Source organism: Lathyrus oleraceus, chromosome 5 (genome assembly GCF_024323335.1).
Source record: "Lathyrus oleraceus cultivar Zhongwan6 chromosome 5, CAAS_Psat_ZW6_1.0, whole genome shotgun sequence".
Lineage (NCBI taxonomy): Eukaryota > Viridiplantae > Streptophyta > Magnoliopsida > Fabales > Fabaceae > Lathyrus > Lathyrus oleraceus.
This window is the reverse complement of record NC_066583.1, coordinates 512,440,254-512,462,241: the sequence shown is the minus strand read 5'-3', so window position 1 is coordinate 512,462,241 and position 21,988 is coordinate 512,440,254. Positions and strand designations below refer to the sequence as shown.

Below are 21,988 nucleotides of genomic sequence, written 5' to 3'. Positions count from 1 at the left end.
TTCTCGTTACTTTTCTCACCATGCAAATTCCAACATGTATAACTTCGATCAATTCCATGCCTCATTAGATGCGATGTCAACTGAACTGCGTCAACCCGTTTCCCATAACAACAACCCAAGCAAGGACATATCATTCTACTGGGGTCTTCGGCGTGCGCAACGGCAAACTTAACGAATTCTGATACCCCATTCTCGTACTCTCTCGACAATCGATTGGAAGACATCCATGTATTATCCATTACTAATTAGAATAAATAAAAAACAATTTCAGAAGAGTTCAAACACATACGGACCTAGGTTTATAATGATACTGGTGTTGACACAAAATCAGATGTTCATAGGTCGTATAACCCATTGCATCCGCAATCATGGTCACTAAAAACCAACCGTCAATTTCCTAGTGCATCCGCTATCATGGTCGAAACAAACGTAGAAGGAGGAAACGCGCAGTAATAAGGTAAAACAGAAATTGGGCAAAGCTAAAACAAAGCAATAACATAAAACAGTAATTGGGAAAAGCGTGTACCTTTGATTGGTAGAAGGAGGAAACGCGCATGTAGATCTAACAGAGGTGGAAGGAAAACGCCTCAGAACCCTAACGTGAAAAAGAACGCTAATAACAGATAGTGAAATAACAAAACGCGCAGTATGTTATAATTTTAATGTTTACTAAAAGGGACATTAGAGGGCGCTTGTGGAAAAAAAGCGCCCTCTAAAGGGGGCCTAAGAGGGCGCTTATGAAAGCGCTCTCTAAGGCTTTCCAGAAGCGCTTTATAAACTGGAAATGTACATGGACTTAGAGAGCGCTTTTTCAAAAGCGCCCTCTAAGGGTAACCTTAGAGGGCGCTTTCACAAAAGCGCCCTCTATTGTTGTCCCTCCATTTTTTTTTTGGCTTCACTTTAGAGGGCGCTTTGTTATAAAAGCGCCCTCTAAAGGGGGCCTAAGAGGGCGCTTCTAAAAGCGCTCTCTAAGGCTTTCCAAAAGCGCTTTATAAACTGGAAATGCACATGGACTTATAGAGCGCTTTTTTAAAAGCGCCCTCTAAGGGTAACCTTAGAGGGCGCTTTCTAAAAAGCGCCCTGTATTGTTGTCCCTCTATCTCCTCCTTATTTTTTCGCTTCACCTTAGAGGGCGCTTTATTACAAAAGCGCCCTCTAAAGTGCGCTGTCTATTCCAGTTGTTCGCTCCTTATTTTTTCTCTTCACTTTAGAGTGCGCTTTTGTAATAAAGCGCCCTCTAAGGGGCGCTGTCTATTCCAGTTTTTGGCGTAGTGATGCTTGTCCTTGTCTCTTCTTTTTGGACATGGGGCTTCTAGGTTGATCTCGCCCTTGAGCTCTATATCTACCTCCTACTTATTAAGAGCTTCATCTAACATAATTTTTCAAGTGACCTTCTTGAATAAGCCTCACAATAAATGTCTTGGGTTGGGCATAGTCTTGAATGTGATGACCTTTTACCCTTTGGTGCTTGCACCACCAATTAGGCTCAAGCCCCATGATCTCCGACTTGGGAGTCGATAGACACGAGATGTCGTAGTTATAGAGAATTTCACGCTAGATCTTCTTTCGACGAGTGTTGAAAAGCATGAAGTTATTTGTGGTCCTCCCACTATGTTTGAAATTCGACATATCCCTAAAGGGTATTCCCTCAAGGACCCAAAGATCCCCTGACAAAAATTGAATAGAGTGGTCGTTGAAACCTTCGTGTGCTTACTCGCTTAAAACTGATGGACCAACTTCCTCAAGAGGTCTTAAAAATTGGTAGTCGACAAACATGGGAGGTTCATGAACCACATGAGAGTTTCCTCCTTGAAAGTACTGGACAATAGCTTTCATTTCAAGGAGTCAAAGCACCAATTATTTCCATCTGCATATTGATGGAGTTGATGTGTTCCTAGGGATCATTTTTTCATCAAACTTCACTAGCGATGATAGTTTGAAGTTTTCTGATATGGGAGCTCCCCAGATTTCCTCAAAGAGAGGTTGGGGATCCATGACCTCTTCATCTTTGGGAGGTAACACCCTAAACCCATAAAAGAGAAATAATATGGAAATAAAATAAGTACAAACATTGGGTGTCACTCAAACACAACAGAACTTTGCTCCGTAACACGGGTTATTCAAACATGCATTAAATTAAACACATGTCATGACATGCTCGCCTTACATAGGCTCATCGCATCGGAATAGTCAATTTAAACAACTCAACAACTAAATATGTTTGATAACATTAACCTAGTTACGACAAGTGCCTTCAACGTAAACAACATCAAGAACCAATAGTAAATAAAAAAACAAACGTCCGTCCATCCAATGTTATAGATTAGAGCAATGAAATACTAATGAGCGCATAAAACATGAAAAGGAAGAACAACCTTTACGCCATCCTTCAGCTTCTAAGCAGCTACTCAATTAACTGCCCATCTGTACCCCCAAGAAGGAGCGCAAAATCATACAAACAACAAAGGAATGAGAATACACTCATAATATATAATAGTCGAAAAGCATGCAAGGGTAGCTTAAACAAACATCAATAATTATTCAACACAAGTCATTCGTATACATCACCAAAGTATCCTCATTCACCAACATCAACATAATCATTCAATAAACATGCAAATAATGGATGGAGATGTACTCAACACCATGACTTAACAATGCATGTGGTAACATTATGGACAACACATGTCCATTTCGCTCCTGAATTCAAACATAGGACCAAAGTACACCAAATCGTTACCATCAGCATATGTAACGCTTCATCAATTCTCATGTGTAACCAGCTACTTGCTCTTAAATCCATATCATCGGACCAAATCACACAAAAACTCGTTGTTATCACCATAAGCAACGCTTCACTAATCTCTCATTGGAATTAGCTACTCGCTCCTGGATCCATATCATCGGACCAAAGAACACCAAAATTCATTGCTATCACCATAAGCAACGCTTCACTAATCCCTCATTGAAATTAGTTATTCGGTCCCGAATCCGTGCCACCGGACCAGAGCACACCAAAACTCGTTGTTATTACCATAAGAAACGTTTCACTAATCCCTCATTGAAATTAACTACTCGCTCCTGAATCCATACCATTGGTCCAAAGCACACAAAAACTCGTTGTTATCGCCATAAGCAATGTTTCACTAATCCCTAATTGGAATTAGCTACTCGCTCCCGAATCCATATCACCGGACTAAAGCACACCAAAACTGAACTGAAATCTGTACACCATGATGCATGATTCATCATAACATACAATCTCACCAAAAATGATCACCATGGATTATCATCACTAATATGCACACAACATACTCCATGCAACACAAGTGAATCAACTCGATAATAACACCAAAAATATCTTCAATATTACGACCCATGATCCGGCAGGCCACGCCTTCTTGAATTGTTTGTTGCCTTTTATGATATTGTTTAGGTTGTTTGAGTTATGGGTTGTCCTTTTCTAAGGTCCAAATAAATTTATCATAGTCAATTATTCTTTTTTAACACAAAAAAGACTGCTCAAACTTGCATTTTGTCAAGAAGATGGATCAATTTGTGGAAGAAACTTTCCACTCTTATATTAGATTCTCCATAATTTAGGGAAGACAAATATATCTGATGGCGTCGATGTGTTCCTGAGGTCATTTTTCCATTAAACTTTACTAGTGATGGCGATTTGAAGTTTTCTGATATGGGAGCACCCCAAATTTCCTCGTAGAGAAACTGATGATCCAAAACCTCTTCATCTTTAGAAGGGTTGTCACTATGACGCCGTTCCTAAAGGGTAGGGAGATTATCCTATTGTGTTTAGTTAGAGAGATATAACTCCTCTATAACATCTCACATCTTGGCTAAAGCCTCGATGCCACCGCTGTCAGTATAGCTAGCTATCGTGGTGCCTCTTCATGTCACTATAGTTAGTGGGATGACTAAGGCAATTTAGTATTAAGTGAGGGTGTGACATAGATCAGTTTTAGTGAGGCCTGTGGTGGGAGTCAATTGTACTTAAGAGAAATACAATAAGATGGTGAACCCTCTTACATGAGAGAATGCAAGAGAGTCTAAGTATGTTGAATATGAGAATAATGATTGATTCTCCCCGATCCTATGGATTGGGGTATTTATTGGCCTAACTCTTGGACCAATTTTTTAGGTGAGGTACTGGTTCCCTCCTAATATTTTTACTAGAGTGTAGGAATAGGAAAACCATTTCTCCCTCATTAGTTGGAAGAAGCAGATTCTTCCTTGGAAGAGTGGCAAGCACCGACTCTTTTAGAGATATGTGGTCTGACACTTATTAAAACAAGTATCTCTTGATAGACACAATGTGGGTAGGCGACCCATAACGCGACAGGCCACACCTACCTAAATTGTTTGCGGCCCTTTATCACATTTGATTATCCTAAGCTTTCCATTGTTATATATATATATATATATATATATATATATATATATATATATATATATATATATATATATATATATATATATATATATATATATATATATATATATATATATATATATATATATATATATATATATATATATATATATTACTATTTAGGGATTGTTGAGAAAAATAAGTGAGTTGAAAGTGTTGAGAAATAAGTGTGAGAAAATTCCATATTGATTATAAAAATGAACACTTGAGCATTTTAAAGTGAGAGAACACGCACACTTATTGGAATAATGTTTGAGTGAGTATGTAATGTGTCTCTCACAAATTGTCTTGCTCATAAAGAAAAATCTCAACTAAAAGTATTCCCTCATGTTGACCCCTAAAGAATCGATGACTCATCAAAGATGACAAATATTTCAAACAATTCATCTCTCAGTTTTACTATAAAGTCTCTCTCACCTTTTCCGTGGTTTGTAAGGACCTTACAATAAGGTGATGAATGCCCTTACTTGACTTAACTCATATTTACAAAGGCATGTTTGATAACACTAAAAAAAAAGAGCTTTTAGCTTTTATCTTTTAATTTTTCAACTCATATTAACAAAACAAAAAAACTTTGTTTAGTAACTGTCATTTAACTTTTAAATTGTAGTTTTTTCTACTAGTTTTGGGATTTTTCTCAAAAGCTATTTAAAGTTGCTTTTAGCTTATCACTTTTTCTTCCATTTATATAATTATTATTTTATCAAAAATCTATTCTTACCATTCAATCTACTATCTTTTATATATATATATATATATATATATATATATATATATATATATATATATATATATATATATATATATATATATATATATATATATATATATATATATATGAATTTTGAATCAGAAAGATGATGCAATGTTTAATGTTTCTGAGCAACATTTAATTTATATAATTAATTTTAAAATAGTATTGATAATCTTCAAGTTAGTAAAATGTGAGAGGAGAAACACTAAGATCAATCAAGACAAAGAAAAATCAAAATATCATTGCAGTTTTATGGTAGAATATTAGAAAATAAAATTATTTTTATTATTATTATTTTAGATTAATATAATTGAATTCAAAATTATAAAGTTATTATTTTATATATATCGTTAAATTTTATTATATAATTTATATATAAATTCAATATATTTTGATGATATCTTCAATTTTTCATTTGTATTTAAAATTTTTTGCATGTTTTTATTAATCCGTTTATTTTTATCAAATAAAAAAAATTTAATAATATATTATGAAACCACTAATTTTTCAATTAAGAATGTCCATTTATGTTATTTTGTATTTATCAATTAGTGCAACAGTTAATTTATCAAACATTCAAATTAACTTATCAGTTATTAGTTATCGGTTATTGATTATCAGCTATCAGTTAATTTTATTAAAATATCATAAAATTAGTTATCAAACACTAAAATTAAAATATCATTGCAGTTTTATGATAGAATATTAAAAAATAAAGTTATTTTTATTATTATTATTTTAGATTAATATAACTGAATTCAAAATTACAATGTTATTATTTCATGTATATCGTTAAATTTTATTATATAATTTATATATAAATTCAATATATTTTGATGTTATCTTCAATTTTTCATTTGTATTTAAAATATTTTGTATGTTTTTATTAATCCGTTTATTTTTATCAAATAAAAAAATTTAATAATAGATTATGAAACCATAATTTTTCAACTAAGAATGTTCATTTATGTTATTTTGTATTTATCAATTAATACAATAACTAATTTATCAAACATTCAAATTAACTTAGTAATTATTAGTTATCAGCTAAGATATCAATTACTCCCTCTGTTCCTTTATAATTGTCACTTTCTTGCAAAAAAATTTTTTATTTCTTTTGAATTATCGCTGGCAAAATTCAAGATAATATTAATTGCAATTTTATCAAAATTACCCCTAGATAATGATTGCAGAGAGAAAAAGTAAAATGAATGTAATAAATAATTAAGTGTATTATAGGTAAAAGAATAATTATTGTTTGAAAAGTAACAATAATGATTAGCTTCCTTGATAAATGTAAAAAATCAAAAATGATCCTTAAAGAGAAACGGAGAGAGTATTTATTATCAGCTATTAAATAGGAGTTAAAATCGATTCGTAATGTGGAAAATATCACTTTATATAAACTTTTTAGAGACTTTGTGTTTAATCAATCTAAAAATTGAAAATTGAAATCTTTTCTATAAAACCATATAACATGAAACAAAAAATTGATTTTGATCCACGTAGAAGCCATGAATTGCATCTTTAAGAAAACGTACTCACATAGCTAAAAACAAATCTTATATTTTATAACCAAAAAAATTAATTTAACATGAAATCACAGTTTTAAGAGTTATTAATCTTTGAATAGAGGAGTAGTGCAATAGATAGTAGGATAATTTTTTATACTAATAATTATATAATAATCTATAAAATATATGTTATATATTTAATATAAAACTAAACTCATAAAAAGAAAACCATTTTGACAAACAATACCTTAAACAACACAAACACAATGAAATCATCTTGTAATCAAGCTTTATCAAGAAATTTATAATCCTCAACTACCAAAGTTGATGTAACCTACAACAACATCCTTTTAAATCCTAAAAAGTGCATGAAACTAACATTACTAATAACAAGAAGAAGAAAAAAACTACATTTGCTACACAAGATCATTGATATACCAGATTACAAAAAAAGGGTTTTCCACTTTAATCTATTACCCTTCCTCCTCATCATAATCTTCCTCCTCCTCGTCTAGTCTATTACCGAGATTCGCTGCGAGCTGTAACGTGTCGATCGCCATCTTGTCGACATCAGCAAGGGACCAACCTGGAATTTCTTCATGTTGCATATCCGTTATTGCAGCGGGTTCAGGCAACGAGGCCTGAGGAGTGGCCGTGCTTGTATTCTCTCTGTCCTCGTTTTCTTGTATATTGGCATTTAAATCGATGTTTCGGAAAGATCGAGTGCTTTCGTCGTGAACTGAAATGTTTTCCTTTGATAACTCCTTTGGTTCCGGACCGTTATCGATTGCCATATTTGTATCAGGGGCTTCTTTGCTACTTTGATGAATAGAGGTGCAAGGTTCAGATTCAACCTGCTGATGTAAGGTCTCTTTCTCTGCGGTTCGAGCTCCTCGACCGCGGCCTCTTCCTCTACCTCTCCCTCTTCCCCTACCAGTTCCGCCGGTGTGGCCCAACTCTAGCTGTACTCAAATAAAACCATTTTTTATCATCATTTAAAGAATACTAATTTAGTTGAACATAGTCGAGGTTTTTCATAAAAGGGAAATTACCATTTTACTCCGCTTAGTCTCTTCATCGCTGTCATTGCAATCGTCGGCAGCAGGTTTCCTGGAAAAACGAAGCATTCTTAACGTTGTTAATTGTTTATATGCAAAGATAAATTAGACAAGATAAAGAAAAGGATAAAAGCTATTGGACTTCAAACCTTCTCTTCGGAAGGGTGCGGTCATCAGCTCCAGTCTCAGGATGGCCATGGCCGTGCCCGTAGTCAGGAACCCTGCTGACGATGTCTCTTAAAAAGTCGAAGACGTTGTAACTTTGTACACAATGTTTCCTGAAGTTTGTGTTCACCACTGGTTAGAATATACTCGAAAAATATTAAAGATACATAAAGGTTAAATCAAGTAATGACAATTAGGTACTTCCGGAGCTTCAAATCTTAATCGTTAAACAAACTTCAGCAGAAGTAAAATCGGTTTAAAATTCAGAATATTCTACGACTTACAAATGCAATGCATTCATGGTCTTTGCTCCTCTCTGTAGAGTTATTTCATAAGTGCGGTCACAAAGATCTTGCAGAAATAATTCCAAGGCTTTTGCTGTAAAAAAAAATTCAAGAGAAGGGTCAACAACATATGAGAGAAAAGACGCGGAAAATGGCTAAAGGCTAACTAAGAAGTAAAAGAAAAACTCACAAACTAAAACAGGGACTGCTAGTGCTATCTTTCCAACGTCCTCGTCCGCTTGCATTATCTTCTTTATCCGAGCCTGCAATTTAACGTTTCCATCAGATAAAGGCTTAAATAGACTATTTGAAAAGGGCCTAAATAATATTCTCAAGTTCCCTACTCAAGCGGTATCAATCACGGATTGCAGACAATAGCGGCATGTTTAAATTCAGCTACGCTATAACAAGCATGTTTAAAAAGAGAAAAACTCATCAATGAATAACACTCGAATGTTCACACGGTAACATACAAACCTTTCGGTTTGTAAGTTAAGCTATGATTTCCCTCCATTCCCTTTTCAATTTGTAATCGTATGCAGCATATCACTTCATAATATATATGATCGATCGACTAATTGCATATGCAATGCAGCCTCTGCTAATCGCCTGCAAAGCTATCCAATATTTCACATAGCGGATTTTTGGATCTCCATAACATGTTATTGATCTGATATGATAACACCAGCTCAAACTCACATCCATGGTTTTAAATTGCAGTCCGCAACCGCAATTGTGGCTGCAATACTGCTGATGCAGTAGTCTCCACAACTGCATCAGACCGCAATTATGAACCGTATTATGAACCGCATCAGACAATTCCGCCCGTGTTTTTTCAAGTATTTTCATCAAAGCTCAAAACTCAAAACTCAATTTAGTTCTGATATGATGTAATGAAAAATCTCAACATCAAAGTAATTTTCAAATGTATTTCAAATACCGTGCAATAAAAATTCAAGCCGCAACGGCAGCAGCAACCGCAATGATAGCAATCCCAACGCCTGCAACCGCAATCGCGACCTTAATTTAAAACCATCACATCACATCACACACACATAACTCTTAACCTAACCTAAATTACTATCAAGCACAAATAAATAAATTCTACGGAAATCCATCATGCTACTCTACCTAATTCACACCCCCAACAACACAGAAACCCCCAATTATCATCAACCCTAAATAACCAAAAGCTGAATTGAAATAACAAAAAAATTACCCAGATGCAAAAACACAGGGGAACTATGAAAAGATGCAAACTTTAAAGCTAAAAAGCATAAAAAAACAACTTACAGCAGGAAAACGGGTATCGAGCTTCTTCTTCATAGCATCAAATTGGGATCAAAGACAAACTAGAATGAAAAATGGGGATTTCAATAAGAAGGAAACGACTTGGAAGAGAAAATTGAAATGAAAGGAAGGGAAGAATGCGTTTGTGTGGTGTGATGTGAGATCCGAAGGTGGTGTCAGGTGTGCGACAGAAACCAACGAGGTTTCGATTCACCGGAATATCCGTACGTACGAGTTTGACGAAGAAATTTAAGTTATTTAATAAATAAATAAATAAATAAATAAATTATAAATTGTGATAATGAGAAATTGAGAATGATGACGAAAATTAGTTTAATGTTTGCAAGGCTGTGAGGGAACTACCAATAGCTGAACAGCACGTGGCTGGTGTGTTTTGATGAAATTCTACTTTTGTTATTAAGACATAATAATATTCATATTTTAAGATTAGCACAGATCACAGCGGAATAAAATAAATATTCGATTTTATTGGTGGTATGTTCAATTTGAAAAATAAAGGTTTTATTATTATAATTCGAATATTATAATTTGTTTTGTGTAATTTAAAAGTCTAAGTGAAATTATGTGTCTCTAATATATTTAGAGGAGAACTTTATTATATTTTGTTTGTCGCTTCAACTTCCGTTTAGTTTCTTATTGTTTATTGAGTCTTCTCTTTTGTATATTTTTTAATTAAGTTTTGAATTCATTCGTTTTAGTATGGATAATTCAAGTGTTTACATTTGAGTATCATCATTGTGTTTTAAGTTAATTGGATGAGTTAATGGAGCAAGAACCATATTTGATGTTGGTTCAAGCCATGTGGGAAGTGGAATCTCAAACTATTTTGAAAATTTTGAAAAATTAAAATTTTTTGTGTGTGACTCGAATCACTCACAAGTTATGACTCGAATCAAATCAAACAAAGGAGAAAAATTCTAGTGTTTGTGACTTGAATCACAATTTATACTTGATTTTCATTGCCTTAGAGTTCAGACTTTGGTATCATACTCTTTTTCCCTCATGAGTTCAGACTCTAGCGTTCAAATCATTTCCTTTGCCTTGTATAGTTCAGACTATGGCATGTTCATACATCTTGCCCATGGAGTTCAGACTCTGACAATCTTTGACATTGTTTTGAGTTCAGACTCTGGAAATCTGTTCTTTGCCTTGTATAGTTCAGATTATGGCACACTTTACATCATGCCTATAGAGTGCAGACTCTAACAAAAGTTCAGACTTTAGCATCATGTCCTTATTGAGTTCATACTCTAGAGATCGGTTCCTTGCCTTTGTATTAGTTCAGACTATGCCATTCATCTATCTTGCCCCGTGGAGTTCAGACTCTGGTTATATCTCATTTGTCCTTGCAGTTGATTACCATAATTGGTTAGTACCACACTATTGCTTGTTAAGCAATCTACTTTGCCTTTGGGCAATCCTATCAAATCCCTGTTTGTTTTTAGCCGTAGTAAGTTGAACTACGATTGCTCTGATTTTCTCATTGCACGATGAGAATATGTAGGCATGAGGGTTCGAATCCTCCGCCAGAATACTTATTTATTCCTTCTGCATTAGGGCATTCTCTCCATTCATCTCCATGGAACATTAATCACGACCTACATTAATATTCTACATTCATTCACTTCATATGATATACCCTATTTTTTGAGTCGACTATATTATCTTATTGAGCTCTATCTTGTATCTCTTTGTAAACCAATAGCTGATTTGTTTGTCTTGTTAGTCCTCTTGTTGCTTAGACGAATATTTCCTTACTTACTTTGCAACCGTATACCGGTAACCCTTTCTTTTTCGGTTGTTCCAATACAGTGATATCATGTCTTAGGCCCCTCACTTGTTAGTTCGTACCGGTTTTACTCTTGGGTTCATACTTCACCCCTTGTTGGATTTCAAATCACATTATCTTTTGGTTTAGACCATACTTTGATCACAACTTCTTTTCATCTCCCACCATTAGTTCTTTAAACTACGGAGCTTTTTCTTCGTTGCACTATGAGGATACGTAGGCATGAGGGCCCCAATCCTCACCGAGCACTTTATCTATTTCTTTCCTTTCCTTTATTCTTTTGCGAGTAATCTTTAGATAACACATATTCGAGCAAGAACAATCAAAACGATTCTCATGGAGTACCATGGATGTTTGGGGTGCTAATGCATTCCCATTGCATAACCGACTTCCTTACCCAACATATCTCTTTTCTCCAGGTTTTATCGATGTTTTCCCTTTCCTTCGGGAATAAATAAAGTTCGATGGCGACTCTGTTGTATGTTCGAGCGTGCGATGCGTTCGGATATATTTCTGCTAGCTTCATTGTGCAATACACGACCAAACTTGGCGTTTAATGTCAGTATTATGAGTAGACTCATGGAGATACTGAAGGTGCCTCACTTGGCAACAGTCAAGAGAATCCTAAGATACATAAAATGCTCAATTGGTTGCATAATTCTCTTTCCCGCGGAAGATACAGACATACAATACAATTTGCTTGATTTTACCGATTCTAATTGGTGCAAGATAAGGATGATCGAAAATCTACAACTGGATATATCTTTATGTTCGGTGGAACACCAATAACATGGTGTTTGAAGAAGTAACCAGTAGTTGCACTCTCTTCTTGTGAGGCCAAATACAATGCCGCTTCGTTATATGTGTGTCAAGCCGTGTGGCTAATAAATATATTGAAGGAGCTGGACAACAATGAGGGTGAGGCTGTTGCACTCCTGGTTCACAATGTTTTCGCGATTAATCTTACTAAGAATCCAGTTGCACATGAGATGGGCATACATATTGAGATGAGGTTTCACTACTTGAGAGAGATTGTTAGTGAATGAACGTTAAGACTGGAATATTGTAGAAGTGAAGAATAAATACCTGATTTGTTGAGTAAGGGAGTCACAAATGATGTGTTCAAGAGGTTGAAGATGAACATGGGCATGGAAGACTTAGAGCACTTAAATTAAGATGACATGTTAAGAGTGTTTTGAATAATTCAAGTGCTGTAACCGGTTAACACGAGGGTGTAACCGGTTATAAGTGTCAATATAAGTCAAATAAGCAGCAGAAAAGTGCTTCTAGAAAAGTGTTTTGAGTAATTTCGTATTGCATTGATCTTTTTCACTGCTGTAATCTATTTTCAATCGGTGGAAGAAAAGCAACATGATATTGAAATTGACATTCATCAAAATTTTGAACTAGTTTTTGTTTTATCTTCAAATTAATCTTTCATTGATTGATTGTAATTACATGTATCAATGTCAGACACGGAATATTGAAATGGTACCATGTTTGTATGATTGATGAGAGGAATATTTAAATGTTACTTTTAAGAAATGTGGTTGAGCGTAATTCAACCCTACAAAAACGGTTGGTAGAGTGAGGACTGCCCTCACTTATAAGCACATGTTCAGATCATATATTATCCGACGTGGAACTCTTAACAGTTCCCAAATCATCCACCCTATGAAGTACAAAGTCCTATTAGGTATGAAGTTAAATATCAATACTGCTTAACTTATAAAAGTTGATGTTTACTTAATCTTTCCTAGAAAATTGAAATATCCATAGAAATCTCCATTCTGCAATGTGTAGAAAAGCATTCACATGACAACCAATAATAAACAACACCACAGATAACAGAAAAACAGAAAAAAAGCCAAAGCCAACACCAACTGTCAGTTCATTAGAGTACGCATTCCTTGATTATGTAGTAGATGTCTTCAATTAGAAAAGCATTAACAAGAGAAGCATTACACTGTAAGAGGAAGTAGTACCTTGATAGTTCAGACAATAGATATAGTAGGAATAGGATACAACTCATAGTCATGAAATCTTGATCCTTTTTTCTGCCGAATGAGTACTAGCGGAACATGCTTGATTATCCAATGACAATCACCCTTTTTGTTTGGATCAATGCTTTCAACCAATTCAGATGGCATATCAGCAAATCCAAGGAATTGAAGGTTTTCCAAGTATTGAAGATCTTGCGGAACCACCTTCAATTGAGGGTTGTTGTTAAATCTGAAATGATGAAGACCGAGTAAAGCTCCCTTTTCTATAGTGATGGAACTTAGTTTATTCAATCTAGTGAGATCAAGCTCCTTCATCTTAGGAAACCCTCCAACTTTAAAATGCAAATTTTCACCGGCAAATGCATCATCCCACAAATTCAACCTCAACAAATTTGGCAAATTCTTCAAAGAGTCTAGTGGATCATGTTCAAAGTTAGATAAACCAAGCCTTAGCTTCACAAGGTACTTGAGTTTTGGAATCCAATTAGGCAAGTTTGTTAATCTACCTTTCAAGTTGAGCACTTTAAGATTAGGTGGAGTCCATACAAAATCCAAGTCGAGAATTTCCTCTTCATTTATAGCAGAAATATTTAGAGATTCAAGGTGCTTCATCTCTTGTATTGTAGCGCATAATGCATTATCATATTCTCCCCGGACACGCCTTATGCCTAACTTTCGTAACTGTCTCAACTTTTTGAGCTCTTGGATAAGGCCTATTCCACCATGATCTGCTTCCAAAAAGTATAGTTTTTGTAAAGATGTCAAGCACCCGATACCCTCTTGCATTCGCACACCCGTTGTAAAGTTCAACATAGAATAATGCCCTTCGTATTTTCTATAATAAGCCGGAAGAAGCCTTAGCTTTGTGAGCTTGTTTATCTCTTTTGGTAACTCATGCACTTGAGTTTGCCTCAAATCCAAGGTTTCTAAGTTCACGAGTTTTCCGATGGATCTAGGAAGAACTGTAACTTTTGTATGACTCAGGTTCAAGTACCTTAGGTGGAAAAGGCTCCCCAAGTTATCAGGAACATAATTCAACAGAGATTTCTCAAAATCAAGTACTTTCAAAAGCTTGAACTTGGAAAATGCTCGGCTCGTGCAATGTTCATTCAGTTCTCCTTTGTCAAAAACAAAAATAGCGCGAATTCCCTTGTTACTAGAGCTTCTCAACACATTGTTAGCATTAGCTGCTATCGAAAAGCGCCTAGTTATTCCAACTGTGACATGGTCAGCATCTTCTTGCATTATATGGCAAAAGCTTAAATCTTTCATTTTTCTGATAACCACTTCGCGCAACAAATCATGGACTTGACAACTTTTCACTTTCCCATCAAAACCAACTTTGGAAACTTGAACCAAACTTCTATGTATCAACTGTGTCATGTGCTCTTCAGCAACTTCCTCCAATGGCCTATTCTCCTCATCCTTTACAAACCCTTCAGCCATCCATTGTCGAGTAAGTCTTTTGCGTTTGATGACGTAGTCCTCAGGATATATACCAAAATATAGCATGCATGATTTCAAATGGTAAGGCAAGTCATCATAACTAAGCGATAAAATCTTGACTAGACTAGTTAAATGCACGTTGCGATCTAACTCCATTCTCAAATTTCGACTCACCTTTTCCCACTCAAAAATGGTTTTGGCTTTTGTTGACAAAAGACCGCCGATGGCCACAATTGCTAGAGGTAGCCCTCCACATTTTTGAACAATTTCTTTCGATACATCCTCAAGTTCTGTTGGACACTGCCCTCTAAATGCCTTGTTGCAAAACAGTTCCCATGCTTTGTTTGGAGACAAAGGTTGTAGCTTGTGAACATGAACAGGAAAAGATTTCTTAAAATATTCAGCAACATGCATCATTCTAGTGGTCACAATGATTCTACTTCCTTTGTTATTACTAATTAAGGCATGTTCAATCTCATCAGAAAAATTTTCTTTCCAAACATCATCGAAAAATACTAAGTACCGTTTTGCTTCAAGGTATTGCCTTACTTGATAAATCAATGTGTTGCCATCCATCTTCTGCAGACCCTTTGGAATAGACTCATTGCTGTCCTTACAAAATTTCTCTACCATATCAATCAACAACTCCCTTACAGTATAAGCTTGAGAAACTGTGATGAAAGATCTACAATCAAAGTGTTTTTTTACGAGCTGGTTATTAAAAACATAGTTAGAAAGAGTTGTTTTTCCGAGTCCTCCCATGCCAACCACCGAAACCAACACGAGTTCATTGGTTCCTTCCACCAAACATCTCACCAATTCATCTCTTGATGACTCAAACCCAACAACTTGAGTCTCTTCAATATAAAGCGAAGCCATTCGAGGATCACCAAAACTTTCACTTTGAGTAGTCCCTCTAGAGCATCCTGCTCCGCTTTCAGCCTTAAACTCATACCTCACACTTCTTTCTTTGATTCCACCAATTGATAACTTGATATCTTTCATCTCAGAAGCAATTCGATGTCTTCGCCTCACCATTTTGAGCGAGACCATGCATCCAGAACCCGAATGTTCGACCCTTTGTGCCAAATACATGCTATAGTAATCAATGATATCTTCTATGCGAAAAGATACTTCTCTCAGCTGCTTCACCCAAGTTTTGACTCCTTCATTAGACCCTCCTCCTCCTCCTCCTCCTCCACCATCATCAGAAGCCTTTGCATCTGCATCCTTGAGGAAGGCATGGATGCTCTCAAGCTCATCTTTGATGTCATCAAAGTCTTTGTGCACTCCTGTCAGCAAAGTTCCTTCTTCTAATGCAAGTTTGTAGAGCTGCTCTAAAACAAATGACACTGTAGTTTCTGCCATTTTCAATTCCTGTTACTTTTGGACAAATCAGCTCTTGCAAGCAACTTCAACTCTTTTGTTTTTGGTCCTTTGCGTTTTCTATACACCAGATTTGATTCTTGGCGATATTTTTAACTAGTGTTTAGTAAAGCTTAGTTTATACAAGAAACTGCTTTTCTTATTGTTCTGTGGGGACATATACAATTATTTTAAACTTGCTTTTTCATTGTGTGTTTCCTTTATATTTTACACAGTTAGTTAATAAACTTGCAGAACAAGTGGATGTTTATGACTTTATGACTATATAATAAATATAGCTGTGGGATGTTGTACCTAACAATAAATACAGCAGTTTGACAATAATGAAATGTGAGTATTTTAGAATATTATTTGCTTAATGTAAGTGATCTCTATTTGTGCCAGCAATCAAAGAAGCAACCAGTAAGTGTTGGAGCATGATCTTTGGTCTTAAAACAGACATTTTTTGTTGTTGTCACAGTAACTATATTTATGATTATTATTATTATATGGTTTGTTGAATTAATAATTCTCATTTACCAAAAATAATGAATCACTCTTGTCTTAATTTCTTACTATTGAGTATCCTATTAGACTGAAGCTAGCGGAAATATACTTGAACGTATCGCACGCTCGAATATACAACATAGTCGCCATCGAACTTTATTTATCCCCAAAGGGAAGGGAAAACATCGATAAAACCCGGGGGAAAGAGATATGCTGGGTAAGGAAGTCAGTTATGCAAGGGGAAGGTATTAACTCCCCAAACATCCATGATACTCCATGGGAACCGTTTTGATTATTCTCGCTCGATTAGGTATTATATCTAAGATTACTCGCAAAAGAATGAAGCGAAAGGAAAGAAAATAGATAAAGTGTTCGGTGAGGATTGGGGTCATCATGCCTACGTATCCTCATAGTTCAATAAGGAATTCAGAGTTCCGTAGTTCGAAGAACTAATTGTGGAAGATGAAAAGAAGTGTGATCGAATATGGTCTAAACCAAAGGATAATGTTGTTTGAACTCCAGCAAAAGGGTGAAAACATGAACCCAAGAGTAAACAGGAGTGAACCAACAAGTGAGGGCCTACGACGCTTGTATCATTGTATTAGAACAACCGAAAAAGAGTGAATTAGGTGTTTGGGTTAAGAGTCAGACAACTCTTGGTTCACAAGGAGGTACAAGATGGAGTACAAAGGTATAGTGTATTTGGCTCAAAGGATAGGTATATCACGTGGAGTGAATGAAGGTAGATTATGAATGTATTGTGGAGATGAATGGAATGAAGCGATCGAAGTCACAAAATTGGGTATTTGAAAATAAGTGACTGAAGAAGTATTGTTTGAAACCGAAAGGTGAAATTCTATTGAAATCCATAAGAGAAATGAGATTTCTACCATAGAGGGAAACAACTTTTAACCGCTAAAGGGTGTTAGCTAAAAAGGAAGGAATTAAGTGTTTGGGGTTGTTTGCCCAAACAACTTTAGGTAGAAAGACGGACTACATTAGGTGTCCTAAAAGGGTATATATGGAATTCCAAAGGAAGTATGTTTCGATGGCAAAGAGACAGTATGTCACTGGGTGAACGATTTATGATCGAAGGTAGATAATATATAGTGAAAGATATGAATGATGCCCTAAGGTGAAGGAGGAACAATTAGAAGTATGATCGCCAAAGATTCGCATCCTCGTGCCTACGTATTCTCATCGTGCAATGAGAAAGTCAGAGCAATCATAGTTCGGAACTACGAGAATAGAGAGAGACATTTGTCTAAGCAACAGGGGCTCACAAGACAAACACATCTTCATGGGAGGATTGCAGTACTGGAGTGTAAAGAGTAGTATATCACTTACTGGGGAATCAACAGTTCGAGATCAAATAAGGATAGTATCTTGGATCCAAGAGAATGATAGACTCTTAATCGAAGAGCAAGGTAGGCATTTACCAATACGTGGACCAGTGGGCCGCCACTATAAGGTAAAGCCGAAAAGAGAGACTGAATTAGGTGTTTGAGGTTGTTTGCCCAAACAACTCTATGATGAAGAGATGGATTGTCATTAGGACGTCCTAAAAGGATAGACAAGGAGTCCAAGGAGAAGTATGATTGATCTCAAAAAGATGGCATAAATTGAATGAATGAAGTATGATTCATTGATAAATAAGATATAGCTCGCGAAGAAACTGGGTTTTCCTGCCTACGTACCCTTATAGTGCAATAAGGAAATCAGAGCTTTTATAGTTCAGCCCACTAGGACTGAAAACAAGATGATAAAGGCGAAAGAAATGGATGATTGAAATGATTGGAATTGAAGTGATGGAATAGAATGGATAGACTTGATAATTATTGGACAAGAATCACACTAAAGTTTATGGGTAAAGGTGGATACGATAAGCAACGAGCCAAACATCTCGCATCCAAAGATATCCAGAATGAATGTAGAAAAGCTCTAGTCTCATTCCTTCTTTACCATTTAAGGCTCGTGGCATATAACTCTCGTCTTAACTTTCAAGTGGAGAGAGAAGAGTCTTTGTAGTCGTTTCTTGTATTGAAGAAGACTTTATCAATCGTTAGATTCGAATTGCACTAAAGTCTATGAATAGAGGTGAATACGATGAGTGTTGGGTCATACGTCTCATACCCAAAGATACTCAGAATGGGGGTAGGAATACTCCAGTCTCATTCCTTCTCTATTGCTTAAGGCTCGTATCGTACAACTTGATTCATGATTGATAAGTTGTTGACGTAGTCCTTGCTTTGTTGTTTTTGCTTTGTGAAGAGAGAGAGAGACTTGTCAATAGTATGATTAGAATTGTGCCAAAGTCTATGAATAGAGGTGAATACGATGAGCACTGGGTCATACATCCCATACCCAAAGATACTCAGAATGAGGGTAGGAATACTCCAGTCCCACTCCTTCTCTATTACTTAAGGCTCATGCCATACAATTCTAACTTTGATTTAACAAGCTCTTGAAGATGTCACCTTTAAAGTACTTGCATAATCCACTTCTTGGTATGACTGAGGATGCCTTGATTGAAGATCTTGACTTAAGGCCTTGAGCTCCACAACTTAGAAGAAAAGTCTTATTAAGTGATCAAGAGTCTTTTTGTCACTCAAATTAGACGGTGGGATTATACAAGTTCAAAGGATTTAATTGATCAAAATTACTTTCGATCAATTTAATCATGGGTTTATTTTGGTTTAGGGAACTAGGTTAATCCTAATCTAGAAGTTAGTGATTGTTAGAACTATCCCAAGAGATCATGCATTGACTGATTAAAGTTGATTGAAAATTCTAAGTTAAAATCCCTAAGGGAGCATGTTATAGTTAGTCAAAGTTTGATTAAAAAATTATGTTAAAATTCCTAAGGAAACATGCAATTATGTGGTTAAAATATCAAAATAACCCCTAAAGGGTAAAATGGTCATATCACAAAAATATCCAATTATGAATACAAACTTAATTCCAATTAAAATTTAATTAGAAACTACAAATTGATTAAGTCCTAAATTCTAAAATTAACCTAATGTTCAAGAGTTAGCTAAATTCTAAAATTAACTAAAACCTAACTATTTTCTAATTCCTAATCTAACTAAACTATATTAAAATCTAATTAGAAAACTATACAAAAATCCAATTAATTCCTAAATTCTAATTAAAAGCTAAAGCCTAATTAAACCTAATTAAAATACTAACAAAACAATTACCAAAAATATCAACACAAAATAAAATAGAATTAAAGGTAATTAACATGGTAATTAAAATGATAATTAAAATGTTGGGCCAAAGGGGGTGCAAACCCTGAATAGAGTGCAAAATTCAGTAAAGGGGTTTTTGGGCCCAATAGAATGAGCCCAAATAACAATAAGTGTAGTTGGGTTCAGCAAGTATTAAGCAAACCAGGGGTGTGGAAAGCAAACTATTGGACTTAATGGTTAAGCCCAACAGAAATTGCAAAGGAAAGTGCAAAAATTCAGCGAACTCATTTGGTCTTCTCTACACATCAACTTCTAATTTTCATGTCAAAAATGAACCATCACCGGAGCTCCGGCACCACCGCGTCGGAGGCGGCGGAGTTGGCCGAAATCAAGAAAAAACACCACTTGCTTACTCCTCTCAACCTCTTCTATCCTAATCCCTCATCCATTTTAACCATAAATTAATTAATTCTGTAAATTGAGAAATTAAAGTCAAGAACCCTAAGTACAAAATCTGAAATTAAATGGAGGTGGAGGAGAATCAAGTCATCAAACCTTGGGGTTTTGATTCTCCACTATATAATCTACAATGTGGTATCAAAAATTCAGCAAACAAGTAAAGATGAAGATTCACCAACCTACAAGACGGAGGATTGTCTTGGTACTTGTTGAAATTTGGAGGTGATGAAGATGAAGAAGAGAAAACCAGAGGTATGCTACTTTGAATCTTTAATCTTCTACTTCTACTATGAACTCCTCCTCTTCAAGAATAACCTTTGAAAAATTTTGAATTAAATTGTTGTTGATGTTTATTATGTGAATGTATGGATTATTGTTGAGTGCAATAGGTTTAGCTCAATTGATAACAAACTTCAATGTGAAGCTTGCTCCAATGGTGATTTGAGCTTTTGTGTAGGGAGAAGAATTGGAGAAGATGAAGTGAGAGAAGTTGAATTTGCAATGATTAATTTGAGAATGATCAAGTTCTGATTTTTTGCTCCCCCTTGTGTTTATATAGGTTACAGGTTTGGATCAAATGGAGGTTTGGATTTAGTTTTGCGAGGCTTGGAATTAGTTAAATGAGGCTTAGAATTAGTTAAAATGGTTTGGAATTAGTTTGAAGTGGTTTGGAGTTAGTTTGATGTGGTTTGGTTTGGGACTGTTATGACAGTTGAGGGATGTTAGAATAGCTTAAAGTTGATGATTTGAAGTGTTGGGAATACTTGGTTTAATGCATGAATGTTATGGTTGGTTGCTGCATAATTGTGTAGAGATTTCAAGGTGTATTGATGCAAGCATTGGAGCTGTTTTTGAGTGCAAAGGAAACTGCATTATTGCTTTAAAATGTTGTATTTTGACCCACTGTTCCAGGGTAAATCGATTTACCAAGCATGTAAATCAATTTACATCATGAAAAATTGATTTTTTTGGCTACTGTCCCAGGGTAAATCGATTTACCAAGCATGGAAATCGATTTCCATCATCCAGAAATGCATGTTTTGACTACTAGAGCAGGGAAATCGATTTCCCAACCATGGTAATCGATTTCCATCGTCCAAAAATGTATTTTTTTTTGCCACTGGAATTGGTAAATCGATTTCCCATAGATGGTAATAGATTTCCATCATGCCAAATGTGTTTTTTCCTTTGTTTTGATGCGTGGGGTCGTGTGTGAGGCATAATGGCTTGGCTTTCTTTGAATGAATGAATGAAATTGAATTAATGGGTCATAAAATGACTTGATCAAATGAATTTGTATCAACGGGACTATAAATCAAAGCATGAATGAACCTTGACCTTCTAATAAAACCTTGAAAGTAATGGATGAAGTGGGAATGAAATAAGACTCAGATGAAATGGATCATGAGACCATGAGGTCAATGAAACATGAATGCAAACATGCCTTGAATCAATCACATAACACCATGAATTAGGGTTTACTAAGTCAAAGTTCAAATATGTGTATCAATCAAGAATCTCAAGCTAGGAGAGAAGTCAACTCAAGTGGCGCATCAATGCCATGAACCATAACTAGGGTTTCCACTACCTCAATGCAAATTATAGAGTTCACAAACCTCAAAGCCAAGGATTATGGTTTTGATGAACCGTAAATTAGAAAGTCAAACAAGCAAAGCACCTGAATATCAACTA

The 21,988-nt window shown here is 35.4% G+C and overlaps 2 protein-coding genes across 3 annotated transcripts; both read right to left on the bottom strand.

The window, feature by feature from the left end:
• Nucleotides 1-6,982: 6,982 nt before the first annotated feature.
• On the bottom strand, nt 6,983-9,811 carry LOC127085925 (uncharacterized). Of its 2 annotated transcripts, XM_051026469.1 has the most exons (7): nt 9,516-9,791; nt 9,163-9,223; nt 8,413-8,485; nt 8,223-8,316; nt 7,923-8,051; nt 7,768-7,825; nt 6,983-7,677 (listed from the first exon to the last, which is right to left on the bottom strand). In XM_051026469.1, exons 3-7 carry the CDS (start codon nt 8,465-8,467, stop codon nt 7,189-7,191), a joined length of 825 nt encoding a protein of 274 aa, XP_050882426.1. In that variant the 5' UTR covers nt 8,468-8,485; nt 9,163-9,223; nt 9,516-9,791; the 3' UTR covers nt 6,983-7,188. The 2 variants fall into 2 exon arrangements, with proteins under 2 accessions (XP_050882426.1, XP_050882425.1); XM_051026468.1 differs by lacking the exon at nt 9,163-9,223 and having other exon boundaries at nt 9,516-9,811.
• A 3,395-nt stretch (nt 9,812-13,206) lies between these two features.
• LOC127085924 (disease resistance protein RPM1) lies at nt 13,207-16,371 on the bottom strand. Its single transcript, XM_051026467.1, has one exon. It carries the CDS (start codon nt 16,137-16,139, stop codon nt 13,317-13,319), a length of 2,823 nt encoding a protein of 940 aa, XP_050882424.1. The 5' UTR covers nt 16,140-16,371; the 3' UTR covers nt 13,207-13,316.
• Nucleotides 16,372-21,988: the final 5,617 nt, after the last annotated feature.